The sequence below is a fragment of the Esox lucius genome, chromosome 5, assembly GCF_011004845.1.
Source record: "Esox lucius isolate fEsoLuc1 chromosome 5, fEsoLuc1.pri, whole genome shotgun sequence".
Classification (NCBI taxonomy): Eukaryota; Metazoa; Chordata; class Actinopteri; order Esociformes; family Esocidae; genus Esox; species Esox lucius.
The window spans coordinates 16,671,940-16,686,324 of NC_047573.1; the positions used below are offsets into that span (position 1 = coordinate 16,671,940).

The 14,385-nt window shown below is 40.7% G+C and overlaps 1 protein-coding gene across 1 annotated transcript; it reads right to left on the reverse strand.

Moving 5' to 3' along the window:
- Nucleotides 1–4,617: 4,617 nt before the first annotated feature.
- wfikkn2b (WAP, follistatin/kazal, immunoglobulin, kunitz and netrin domain containing 2b) lies at nt 4,618–8,056 on the reverse strand. The gene is made up of 2 exons (XM_010895457.4): nt 7,117–8,056; nt 4,618–6,893 (listed from the first exon to the last, which is right to left on the reverse strand). Exons 1-2 carry the CDS (start codon nt 7,312–7,314, stop codon nt 5,355–5,357), a joined length of 1,737 nt encoding a protein of 578 aa, XP_010893759.1. The 5' UTR covers nt 7,315–8,056; the 3' UTR covers nt 4,618–5,354.
- Nucleotides 8,057–14,385: the final 6,329 nt, after the last annotated feature.

Consider the following 14,385-nt stretch of genomic DNA (forward strand, 5'->3'; position numbering starts at 1 on the left):
TTTGAATCTTTTAATGATATTATTTACCATTTATGATGAGATCCCCCAATTCTGTGCAATTTTAGGTTGAAATTGTATTCTTAAATTGTTGCACTATCTGACCACACTGTCTTTCACAGAGTGGTGAACCCCTTCCCATCTTCACTTCTGAAAAAGCCATCCTCTCTGGAATGATCTTTTAATATCCAATCATGTCACCTGTAGCCAACTGACCTAATTAGTTGTATGATATTCCACCAGGTTAAATTCTTTAGCATTACACAATTTTTCCAGTCTTTTGTTACTTCTGTCCCAGCATTTTTGAAACATGTTGCTGACATCTGATTCAAAGTGAGCATATATTGTTTAATAAACAATAAAATGTCTCAGTTTCAGTCATTTGATATGTTGTCTTGTACTATTTTCTATGTAATATAGGGTTTGAATGATTTGTACATCATTGCATTCTGTTTTTATTTATTTACATTTTACAAAACGTTGCAACTTTTTGGGAAATGGGGTTGTATATCATATATGTATTAATGGGACAATACTTTTAATGGACTGGGTTCATACAAATATTATGCCAACTGTGAAATGTTTTTTTTTTTTTTACATTTTCTTGGAACTTCTTTTACAGATTAGATATCTCATACTGAACTTAAGATCAAGCTGATGAAACACCATTTTTTTCATAATTTTATTTGCTCAGCTAAGGTGGCCAATAATTCTTTTGGGCCCAGTATAATGTCAGATTCCAAGGAAGGATCACAGATGCCAAAAAAAGACAGATACAGACATGTTATCTCTATTCAAGGCCATAGAAGACTGCCATACAGTTATTGCTTTTGCTTTACAAGCATCTGATGTTGATTGAATTTTCATACAATAGATTACCCCAGGCGAAGTTGATGGAATGAAATAGGATATCAGACACAAGATAGTAATAAGCTCTGTGCGACCCTCCAAGGATATGCCTCCCCAGACCATCACTGACCCACTGCCAAACCGGTCATGTTGCATGATGTTGCAGGCAGCATAACGTTAAGCACAGCGTCTCCAGACTCTTTCACCTCTGTCACATGTGCTCAGTGTAAATCGGCTCTCATCTGTGAAGAGAACAGGGTGGCAATAATAATTGTAGCAAATTTTGTGACCTCCAGCGGGCTACTGGTGTACTTGTTTCTGACCAAACTGTCAGATACAGACTGTGGTCACAGCCCAGCACCATGCCCCTCAATTGGCATTCACCAGAGAACACCAGAAATGGCAGGTCCACCATTGTTGCCCCGTTCTCTTAAAAAATGAGAACAGGTTCACACTGAGCACATGTGACAGATGTGAAAGAGTCTGGAGACGCCGTGGTGAACGTTATGCTGCCTGCAACATCATCCAGCATGACTGGTTTGGCGGTGGGTCAGTGATGGTCTGGTGAGGCATTTCCTTGGAGGGCTGCACAGACCTCCACGTGCTAACCAGTGTTACCCTGACTGCTGTTAGGTACCGGGATGAAATCCTCAGACCCATCGTCAGACCTTACGCTGGTGCAGTGGGGCCTGGGTTCCTCCTGGTGTAGGACAATGCCTGGCCTCCTGTGGCCAGAAGGTGTAAGCAGTTCCTGGATGACGAAGGCATTGATACCTTTGACTGACCCTCACATTCCCCAGACCTGAATCCAATTGAGAACCTCTTGGACGTTGTGTATCAGTGCATCCGCCACCACCAAGCATTGCCACAGTCCAGGAGCTCACTGATGCCCTGATCCAGGTATGGGAGGAGATCCCCCTGGACACCATCCCCCATCTGATCAGGAGCATGCCCAGACGTTGTTGGGAGTGAATACAGGCACGTGGAGGCCATACACACCACTGAGTCACATTACGGGTTGCCACAATGAAATTGAAAGTTGGAGCAGCCTGTGATTTCAATTATTCACTTTGATTTTCCGTGTTTGAATCCAACTCTCAATCGGGTGGTGATTTTGGTTTCCGTTATTTTGTCCTCAACTAATTACACAATTTACGGTAAAGATTTGGATCTTAAAATATATTTAGTTCATCGAGACCCGATGTGTGATTTAAGTGTTCCCTTCATTTTTTGGAGCAGTGTACATAGTGAGATACGACTAACCCTGGTTTACACATTGAAGTTACGATACCACAAACTCTGGATTTCTCAACTACATAGTGAGAGATACAACTAACTCTGGTCTACCTTACTATGCAGTGAGGTTAAGATACAGAACAAAAGCTGTCCTTGAGCTATTATTATATTTTTATAATCAACGTGTGGATTTCTCCCTTCAGGCACATCGAAATTGTATGTCAGCCAAACGATTCCTCAATGCTTTGGTTTTGCAGATGCAACTGAGAGATATTTGCCAGAGGGGTAACATTATAAACAAAGTGGTATTTTTACAGACTTATCCAGATTTATAACCAAGTGCTTCTGTAAACTGTGTTCTCAGACCTATCCATGTGAACCGAATGGTTTTGAAATACTTAATACCAACGCATATATTAAAGGTTGTTAGAGATTACGAGACACCCAATTCGCACAACATGTCCACATACTGTAATTAACACACACAAATTAATTAGCGTAACTGTTGTAAATCACCCAAAAGTTGATGTTTAATGTGATGTGTGTAATTTCATCACATCTATCGCACAATTGTTTTCAGTAGTTTACATACCTGACTCTAGGATAGTTTAACCCTTTTTCTGGAAGGACAATAACAAAATATAATAATTATAATTAAAAAGAAATTGTATATATTACTACCTAAGACTCACCACAATGACTACAATCATCCAATCTTTCAAGATGTGCTTTAAAATGTGATTAAACTTTGATGTCCATCAATTCCTTAACATTTACTGAGCTTGTAAAAACTGTAAAACCAACGGATTCTGCCCTAAGAATTCTGCAAATGCTTAAGAATTCAAAATGTTCCACAGATGCAATGGTTGTCTAAAGTGATTCAGACAATAACATAATGACCCTCTCAATCAATGTTTTCCGCAATTTAGTGTAAATGTTCTACAATGGTAAATGTGATGACTGCGAGGCATCACTAAGAACTGGAAGGGCACTACAGCCTTTGTAGAGAAGTTTGGACATCTTTGACAGAACGTAAGATAATGCCCTTGTCCTACAACGCTACTGATCCAAGACCAGGTCTGTGAATATGTGCAGAACAATTAAAATAATAATAGTAATAAAGCAACAGTACATTTGAAATAATATACATTTTTGATTATGCCAGGGGTGAAAATTAAAGAAACCAACAGGTACATTCTATGCTGTCATGATGGACAGCACTAAAGCTGATCATCTACTTGTCTGTCTTTAAACCAACCAAAGCAGTTTTCACAGAAGGCTTGAGGTCCCAGGTGGTTCAGCCTTTAATGGAGCACCATACCTGGCCTGCTACAGCCTCCTTCTCTGAGATGGGAGAAGCAGAGGTGGAGGAATACCCCTGCTGAACCTCGCATAACTTCTGGAAGGGAGGGGACCTGAGGTTTACGGCTTAGCTGATCTACTCAACAACCAGAAGGGATTCGGAGAGGCAAAACAAAACACAGTGAAGTTTTTACTATTCCTATGAGGGCTGTGTTTGTGTGTGAGTGTGTGTGTGTGTGGGGGGGGGGGGGGGGTACCGGGGAAAAGGGGAGGGATAGGGGCGACCAGGGTGGGCTGGGGACACGTCACGCTATCCTCCTCTTTCATCACTCCTGTCAGACGAGCCACCCAGGTACAGCTCTTTGACTGTACTAGACACATGCATTTCCCCCATGTATAACTCTAGAGTCTGCCTTGCTCATGAAGCTACAGATGTGCTGTATCGGTCTTAAAATGCAACCTCGTTTAACCTTTGCAAAGTATGCATGTGGCTGTGTATAGTTATAGCAATTTTGCACACTCTGCTTATAATATTACAGGATAACACTATTTTAAAGTTGCCTTCAATAGTTTGTAATAATGTCGTGACAACGTAGTACAAACAATGATAAAACTAAGAAATAACTACATGGTAATATGCTTGTTGTTCAGTTACTATACAGTTTGAAACTAATACAAGACAAATAATATCACCTATTATTTGAGTTTAATATTTTTTTATATAAATGTAAACTACTGATGTTATTCCACATTATTTTGTTCCACTATGTATTTAGTTTTCTAATGACCTCAATTTGCCATCTTAATTACTCAGTGCACAATATAGCCTTCTCACGTGGAACTGCATGGAGCTTCTACCATCAACTCCACATATAATGCCATTGTTCAAACCATCATTAACTAATTCTTTAAATATGGTAAGACCTGAACAAAATTCCTTTCTTTACAAGGCACACCCTGTCATATACTATTGTCTATTTTCTGTAAATGTATTTATGAGTAATTGCCCAGCATGTACAAAGTGTACATTGTAAAAAGTGTAGGTGTGTCTTGCTATAATTGATTAATACCTAGTAGTTATAGAGCAATACCCATTTACTGACATTGCTACAACTATTATTGTGTTGGTAACAGAGCAATAACGAGCAGAGCAATTAACTTAATAAACTTACATTTCACAGAGACAGAGACCGATATTTTATTATCTATATACATTACATACGATATCCCTGTTTGAACTTAGAACAGACATCATAAAAAACTACAAAAATAAAAAACATTCCAACATAAAATGTATAAAAAGTGCTGTGGGCAGAATTCTCAGCAAGTCAACAGAAGAACAAACAGCTTATAGAGCAATAAATAGCAATATCATAAAAGAAGAGGTTGATAACACAGGATAACAAGCCTTAAGGTGCTTTATCGTAAAAAATTAATTCTGATTCTTTGAGAAATGTAATGGAGAGAACATATTACAGTACAGCTTATTCAAACGCACTGACCAACTAAATCCTCCAGCTCATTACACAGACACGGTGGGACTGGTTCTACCAGATAGGTAAGGAAAAAACGTAATCATCCAAAATTAATGATCTGTAACATGACAACAAATACTTTTTAAAATAACCAAAGAAACATCCATGACAACTTTAAGTAAATTACAAACACCAGAACATTGTGTTTCTTTTAAGTACTTCAAAAGAGCAAAGTCTGCTGGGTCGATTTCCAGAAAGGCACATCTAGAGGGAGTGAGACAACTAGAGGGCTTGATGAATGTCTCATGTGTCCTGACAAATGTTTTTTCAATTAGAAGCCAGCACTCAGACCAAAACAGGGAGGAACCACCATTTGGCCAACATGCAGATTAGTACAAATACTATTTAAAAAAAGACAACAGAGAACAGGGCTGTGTTTCATTTTTGAAACGTTTTGCTGTGTACTTTGGTCATCCCCATCCCTCTGTCCCGGGCCTACTGAGTGGTGGGGAACACTTTAAGAATGTCACAGGTCTTCCTACTGATGACCTCTCTGAGCTTCCGTACCCTACGTGGGGTGGATGCTGCCATGTAGCTGTCCGGCTGCAGCACGGCGATGCCGTCCCTCACGTCACCCATGACAATGACCTGACCTTCGCTGATGTTTGGACAGGGGCAGTTCCAGTCCATGTTGAGGAAGGTCACTTCCAGAAGCTCCTTGCCAAAGAAACGGAGGCCCATCTTGTCATCCTTCAGGACCTCCTCCACACTGACCAGGGCATTGCCCGAGTCCGTCTCCTCCTTCAGCCCAGACAATCTCCCCAGGATCACAAAGTCACTCCCACAGAAACTGGTCACCATCTTGCCTCTTGGTTTGCAGGTTCTACAGTGTTGGTCCTTAGGGTAGGGGCACATCTCCTCACAGGCCTCTCTGGACTCAAAGTTGTTGGCGTTACCGCTGCAACCTCCGTAGATGAACGACTGGCACTGTCTCAGGCTGCTGCTGTAGGCCCAGCGGTGCTCGTAGGCCTTACAGGGACCCTGCAGGCTGGGCAGGCTGCATGGGGCGGAGACCTCGGGACCGCAGCACGACATGCACTCTTCGTATGTCTCCAACGGCTTCCTGTACGCATTGCCGTGACAACCGGCGTGAGTGAAGGAGAAGCAGCTGTTCCTCTGCGGCTCGTAATACCAGCTTACACTCTCTTCACCGACGCAGTCCTCCGCTGTGTCCGGGGGCTTCTGGCACTCCGCGGCCGAGCAGCGGGTCGTGTTCCTGGGCTGTTCTCCCCTCGGGGGCTCCACGGGCACCACGGTGAGGGCGTGGTGGACTTGGGCCGAGCCAGAGGGATTGCTGGCAGTGCAGGTGTAGATCCCGGAGTCCTGAAGCCGGGCGTTGTAGATCACCAGCTGGCCAATGTTGGTGACCACCACATTTCCCATCACATGATTGGGCCGCATCACGACCTTCTCTGTTTCGTCCTGCTCCCGCTGTTGCTTCTGCCAACTGATCTCAGGCCGCGGGGACCCTGTGACCACACACAAGAAGCTGGCCGTGTCGCCGGCGTTTATCAACTGTTGCGACGGGCTGCTGGCCATTACTGGCGGTTGGGGATCCGTCGGGGGAGTGGGTGTCTTCGGGGGGGGAGCGGTAGTTGGAAAGTGTGTGGTTTCCAGGGGCAGTAGTGGGCTGGTGTTTGGCCACGTGAGATGGAAGCTACAGGTGACGACAGAGATGGAGTTTCCCTTGGAGCAGGCCTCAGCGTCCATGTAACACTTGTTGTAGTAGGTCATGCCGTCCGAGGCGCAGGTGAAGTGGGGTTCTCTCTCACAGCGGTCCCTGCACTTGCACACGGGCTGGCCCTCCCAGACGTCACACTCAGATCCCTGCTGGGTGCACACAAAGTTGGCACAGATGGCCTCTTTCGGCAAGCCCACGGGACTGACTTTTCTGCTGCTGCCCATGTAACGTGCTGCCACACAACTCTGTTTCCCACACACGTTGGGACAGCACTTTTCAAACCTCTCACACTCCTGTAGAGAGGGTAAGGATTAACAGGATTGGTTAAATATGTTTTTATCTTTTTTTTATTAAAAGAAATGTTCCCAATCATCACCCACTAATTATTCATATAGATTATTTGAACAATTATTATTGGTATTGTAAAAACAATCCGTGAAACAATCTTCATGGTTGTTGTTTCTCATTTAGATGAGTATTTCTCAGTGAGAACAGTAGATGACAGGGGGCACTTACCTGGTCGGACTCGCACTCCCGCAGGCAGGTACTCATGGCGTCGACCCACAGGTTGGGATTAATCTCGTTGGGGCAGATCCCGGAATGGGCGTTGGCTAACCGGGATACAGAGATGGCTATGACTTGCTGGTCCGGCCACAGAAACACGGACTGCCCCGCAAAGAACCAGATCCAACGAGGAAACAGCAACCACCACATCTCCGGTGTTAATCAGTTTTCAAATAATTTAGAGAGATATTGAGAGAATAATTCTATATTGATTGAAATGTAATAGTACAAATTCAAAAATCTATTTTTTTTAATAAATCGCGTGTCCAATAGCTTAGCCTACACGTTGAAGTTCAATTGAGGTAAATTATTCTGTGAAGTTGTTGTTCGATCAGGTATCTGAATTCTTGAAAGATGAAGATGCTCTATTTATACTTCAGAACTTTTCTCAAAAAGATCCAATCGGCTTCTTCCCAGGCGATCTCCTGACCACATAACTCGCCCTTGCTCCCAAGTGACAGTTTAATTGCTTATGAGATGTTGAAAGAGTGCTAAAGCTGGGCTGGGACTGGTGGGACACCTGCCTGTTAGAAGAATAGAGCTGGTATCCCCATTTAACCCATTACGCGCCTTGTACGCAAGGCGATAGGTTACTGAATACTTGCGCAATGAAGAAAAAAGACACGATGAACTTGGAGATTGAAACGGTACGTCTGAAGTCAAGACTAATAAAACATAATTTTTGGAAAATCCACTCGTATATAATAATTTAGATATTTATTCGTGCCTTTAATTTGACTGACTGACTGGTTGATTACGGTTTTGATGATAGCTAAGTCCGCAAGGTATCATCATCTGAACAGATACTTAATAGTTTTAATAGTTTTGAAGTAATTTATGTTGTTGAAAATTATTGCGCGACGAATTTGTTTCTGTTAATATGACAATTTGTTTTAGGCTGATGCGCAGTTATGACCTTCAGTAAATTATTTGTATAGCCCAGAACGAATGGGAATATGGGCTACTACTTAGCATTAATTTTAATTCATTTCATGTATTTTTTATATCGTCTATTGTGGTTGATTTTGGTAAGAGAAGAGGAAGTAGTGCTGGTAATTTCTCGACGTTAAGAGCGAAGGACACAGTAATTTCAAAAGTTATCTCCAAGCCCACAGTGAGACTGGGAAACCAAGTATTGAAATATAGTTATTGATTAAAACCCTAATATTAACACCTATATGTACACAACAGTTTGCATTTAAATAAATGAGATGCTGAATCCAGCAAAAGTCATTGGCTGTGCCTACATAAAAGCATGTAATATTAAAGGGTCCGTTAATACAGATCACATGCATAATTTAATAAATCTGATTTTTTATACAATTTAGACTTGAATAATAAGTTCCCTCTGCGCACCAACCGAACTTCTAGGAACATTTGAACCCACCTAACCCCCACATTTTTTCAATCCCGTGGTTATCGCGTGGCATTGGCGATGACATTTAAAAAAGAAAATAGATTAATTATTTCATGTGATTATTGATACATTGTAATTTAAATGAATAAAAAATAGAAATAAAATAAAAGGTTTGCGCTCAATTGCTCCTAAAAACAAACGTGAGTACTTTTTTCAAAAGAAGGCTGATTAAAATCTCATCAATTTTATAGTCAATTCAGTCACTTTGTCTGACACTTAAAGGGATAGTTTCGGATTTTGTCAGATTAACTTCAGAACATAATTTTTACTACTCTGCGTCCAGTTTGACGGAAGTTGGTTACTTAGTGTTACTGCTGCTAATATGTTTTATGGCAATTACTTTGACTATGCTGGCAAAACCTCGCAATCACCTTGGTACAACGAAAGAGAACCTCAGACTACTTGGGAGACACAGTGTGATTAATTGTCAGTTAGATTGGGGCAGGGTACCTTTCTTGACTTGAAAAGTTGTAAAGTGTCATAGGTTGGGAGCCCTTTAGGACAATTTTTTATACATTGTGTAAGAATTGCAAATACTCAGCATGGGTGTCTCATCTACAAAGAAATGTGCATTTTGCGGTATTTATTTTGTAAAGTAACATGGTCATATGACACAACTTTGTCAAGAACATTTAGCTTCCTCTAAAGTACAGTACATACACAGTACATCCTACAAAGCCTGTCTTTGTGACATGAATAGATTAGGCTTCTAAATAACACCATGCATTGCTGATAAGTGGGTTCCTAGAATTAACCTTGTCCTCAAACATCCTTCTAAGAAAACAACTAAATAGACTTCTGTAAAAAAAAATCTTCAGATCTGTAAAGCTTAAATTTGAATAATGGATCGCAAGAACACAACACCAGCAGCAGAGGTGTTTCTAGCCTGGCAGACAGCCTGGAGTCCAGTAGAGTTAACCATCCAAACTGTTGGGACTAGTATAATAGTATGTTTTTAATAATCAGGTGAGGCTGGACATGTGGTCGATTGCTGGCAGCAACAGTTGATACAAGATACATTTTAAATTAAATCAAAGCACATTTTAATTTACCACTTTTTGTTAACAGTGAAATGCTTTTTTTCAGAGCATGAGGGAGAAATGAATGAATTACTGAGAGAAATCTATGCAAAATAGTAGTGAAATGACTACCTGAAGTCTGCAACACATTAACATCCCCTGACACTGGGTTTCTTTCTGGATGATGTTGGGTTTTCTTCCTGAATGATGTCCTGTTTATTGAGGTGACTATTAGTGGTGAGCTTGTATATAAGTCTAGGACTTATAGGATGGTGATTTTTATAAGAGTATGTTTTCCAGCCTGTGTGAAAGTTGCTTTGTTGCAAAATAGGAAAGATATTCTGGATTAGATTTTAGACTGGAGGGTCTGATGTGGGTCTGTATAGAGACAGTCTAACTTGAAGCTAAGATTAAGATAGCTCAAGGTATCCACATATTCTAACTCAGATCCATTTCATTAAAGTGAAAATGATTGCAGGGCAGGCAGGTGAAGGCCATTTCTGACTGAAGAGGTGGTATTTTTGTTTACTGGAATTGAGGAGTATTTGGAGATAAGGGTGGCCATGATGTATCTTGTTGAAGCTATGCTGAAAAGTGGTCAACACAGAGTATCTGTTCATCTTAAGGTCACTTTGAATGGCATTCCATGCATGTGGAGCATAGTATTCAAATGCAATTTCACCCAGTTCTGAAAATTCCCATGATGTGTGTGATAATTGGTGCTTTTCCAGCTGATTATGAAAGTAATATAGGAAGTTATGGGTAGGACTAGTATGGGTAGGACTAGTATGGGTAGGACTAGTATGGGCATAAATAGTATGGGTAGGACTAGTATGGGTAGGACTAGTATGGGCATAAATAGTATGGGTAGGACTAGTATGGGTAATACTAGTATGGGCAGAACTAGTATGGGTAATACTAGTATAAGCAGGACTAGTATGGGTAATACTAGTATAGGTAGGACTAGCATGGGCAGGAAAAGTATGGGCAGAACTAGTATGGGTAATACTAGTATAAGCAGGACTAGTATGGGTAATACTAGTATAGGTAGGACTAGCATGGGCAGGAAAAGTATGGGTAGGACTAGTATGGGCAATACTAGTATGGGCAGGACTAGTATGGGTAGGACTAGTATGGGTAGTACCAGTAATAAATGTAGTGGTACTGTATGTGATGAATGTGAAAGGGTGTTTGTGTGGATGCATCGTCAGTGTGTTCAAGTTATGTGTGAACGTGTGAGTATGGGTGTGTTAGAGTGTTAATATGTGTGGGTTGAAAAAAGCCAGGTAGCCATTTGATAATCGCTTGGCAGTCTTATGGCCTGGGGGTAGAAGCTGTACAGGTTCCGGATGGTTACAGACTTGTGGCACTGGTACTGTATGCCAAGCCAACCATGTGGTAGTATAGAGAACAATCTGTGATTTGGGTGGCTTGATGCATTGACACAGCCTGTCAACATACTCTCAGTGGTGCGGCTGTAGAACTAAGGATTTTGAATGCCCATCTCAAATCTTTTCAGCCTCTAAAGGGGAAAGGGTGTCTGACGTACTTTCTTTGTCTCAGGGGAGATCACAACACAGAGAAGTGGACCCAAAAACACATACAGCATGTCACCAACAATGGCACTAATATGAAATAAATGTTTATGGAATGCACATTCAGTTCCCTGGTAGGATTCTAACTTGAATCCTAATAAGCTAAATACATCCCTGGCCAAAAGTATTGGCACCCTCAAACTTCATTTAAATAAGGCACAATTTTTTGTTTGTGGATACCAAAGGTATTTTGGTATCCAAAACAGTATCAGTCAAATGTTTGGCCACACCTATTCATGCAAGGGTATTTCTGTATTTTTACTATTTTCCACATTGTGGAATATTACTGAAGGCATCAAAACTATAAAATAACACATATGGAATCATGTAGTAACCAAAAAACTGTCAAACAGATGAAAACACATTGCATATTGTAAATTCTTCAAAGTAGCCACCCCTTTGCCTTAACGACAGTTTTACATTATCTCAACCAGCTTCATGAGATAGTCACCTGGATTGCATTTCACTTACCAGGTATGCCTTGTTAAAAGTTCATTTGTGGAATTTCTTTCCTTCTTAATGCATTTGATAAAATAATTTGTGTTGTGACAAGGCAGGGTTGGTATACAGAAGACCATCATCATGTCTGTACTTTAGGAGTCCATATTATGACAAGAACAGCTCTAATAAGCAAAGAGAAATGACAGTCCATCGTCACTTTAGACATAAAGGTCAGACAGTCTGGAATATCTAAGGGACTTTATTTATATAAAGGACTTCATTTATAAGGATGTTTTGTTTAAGAGCAGTCGCAAAAACCATTAAACGCTACGATGAAACGGTCTCTCTTGAGGACAGCCACAGGAAAGGAAGTCCCAGAATTACCTCTGCTGCAAAGGATATGTTTATGAGAGTTATCAGACAATTAATAGAACACCTCAGATAGCAGATAAAATAAATGCTTCACAGAATTCAAGAAAAAGACATCAACATCAACTGTTCAGAGGAGACTGGCTTTTATGGTTGAATAGCTGCAAAGAATCCACTATATATTATAGACACCAATATGAACAAGTGAAATCAATATGAAGAAATGGACAATAGACCAGAGGAAATCTGTTGTTTGGTCTGATAATTCCAAATCTAAAGTTTTTGGTTCCAACCGCCGTATATGTGTGAGATGCAGAGAAGGTGAATAGATTATCTCTGCATGTGTGATTCTCACAGTGAAGCATGAAGGAGGAGGTGTTATGGTCTGGGGGTGCTTTGCTGGTAAAACTTTCTGTGATTTATTTAGAATTCAAGGCACACTCAACCAGCATGGCTACCACAGCATTCTGGAATGATATACCATTCCATCTGGCTTTGCCCTTAGTTTTTCAACAGGACAATGACCCAAAACACACCTCCAGGCGGTGTAACGACTATCTGACCAGGATGGAGAGTGATGGTGCTGTGTCAGATAACCTGGCCTCCACAATCACCTGACCTCAACCCAAATGAGATAGTTTGGGATGAGTTGGACCGCAGAGTGAATGATAAGCAGCCAACAAGCTCTTAGCATATGTGGGAACTCCTTCAAGGCTGTAGGAAAAGAATTTCAGTTGACTACCTCATGAAGCTGTTTGAGAGAATGCCAAGATTGTGCAAAGCTGCCTTCAAGGCAAAGGGTTGCTACTTTGAAGAATCTACAACATAAATGTATTTTGATGTGTTCAACCTTTATGGTTACTACATGATTCCATGTGTCAATTCATAGTTTTGATGTCGTCACTATTATTCTACAATGTGGAAAATAGTAAAAATAAAGAAAAACCATTGAATGAGTAGATGTGTCCAAACGTTTGACTTCTACTGTATTCATTTCCTTGTTTAGCAGCTGAACAAAACCAAAAACCCAGAATAAAACATCTTATTTCACAAAGAAATCCTAAATTGGCCAATTCACTTTTTTATTCATTCATTTTGGAGCACCATGGCTAACCCACTGTCTGAAAGCTGGATCTCCATTAAAGTTCATGGGTCTTCCAGCAGGACATTGACCCCACACACTTTCAAATGTACCGAGAAATGGGTCAAGACTAAATAGAATGTTCTGAAGTGGCAAGCAGTTTGTCCAGATCTAAATCCAATATCCAATTGAAAACATGTGCAGAAACCGGAATGCAGCTGTTGGCAGGTATCCTTCAAATCTGTGAGAATTGGAGCAGTTTGCATAAGAGTGGGCCAAACAACCAGTTCAGAGTGGGTCAAACAACCAGTTCAGAGTGGGCCAAACAACCAGTTCAGAGTGGGCCAAACAACCAGTTCAGAGTGGGCCAAACAACCAGTTCAGAGGTGCAGGAAGCTCAATGCTGTTCTGTCAAATTAAGTCAGGGTTGTCAATAATCCTTTTAAAGAAAGTTCAATTTATTTTCTGATATATTTAATTCTGAATTAAAAACAAAGGTTGTGTGATATTAACAATGAAATAATGAATTGTGGAGACTAAAAGTTATGATTTTTTTATAGTTATTTGAAGAGATTGTTATTTGAAGAAGTGTATAAGTGCCGATACTTTGGGCTAAAACTTTAAGTGCATTCAACTAAAATAACATTAATTCCAAGTTATCATGTCCTCGGCTGTTTTTAAATGTACAGTAGGTTTAACCCAGGAAACCCTCAGAGAATTTTTATATATTCAGAGAACACTTTCAGAGTTTATGATGTTTCCAACCCATGTATTATAAACAAACACAGCTCCTTTAACATGTCACTAGAAGCAACAATCAATTCAAACGTAAAAACTGAATTTGAGTAAACTTGGCTGGTCACAGCACTGCAGGTTCATGTCCAGGTCAGAATGGCCTAAAGCTGTGAAATGAAAGCAATAGGTGTGTGTGTGGTGGTGGGGGAGCAGGGACGGGCTGGTGTGGAGAACTCACTTCACCGGCCAAAACATCTCACAGTGTAATTGTTGGTTCAATAGGAGGCAGCAATGTTGTACATTCTGACACGTAGGACAGACTGCTTACCTTACATGCCCTCCTCTACTCCTTCTGTCACTGAAAAATTATTTGGAGCTGAAATTAATAAACTCTTGTCATACAGGTGAGGATGGATTGATGGATCTTGAGGCTACGGGTAGATAATAATAGGTTGATTCTTTTAAAGACTTTAAATCAGCATCAGTTGCTTTAAATGGAATGAGGCTCTAAATAGAAGAAAAATCATTACAAGTGATAATCCTTCCACCTGGTGAAGGTTATTT

Bases quoted from the DNA above. Each gene is read 5' to 3' on its own strand.
- wfikkn2b (XM_010895457.4), bottom strand. From the start codon at position 7,314: ATGTGGTGGTTGCTGTTTCCTCGTTGGATCTGGTTCTTTGCGGGGCAG. The intron at 6,894-7,116 runs GTAAGTGCCCCC...CCCTCTCTACAG, and splicing joins GGGAGTGCGAGTCCGACCAG to GAGTGTGAGAGGTTTGAAAA.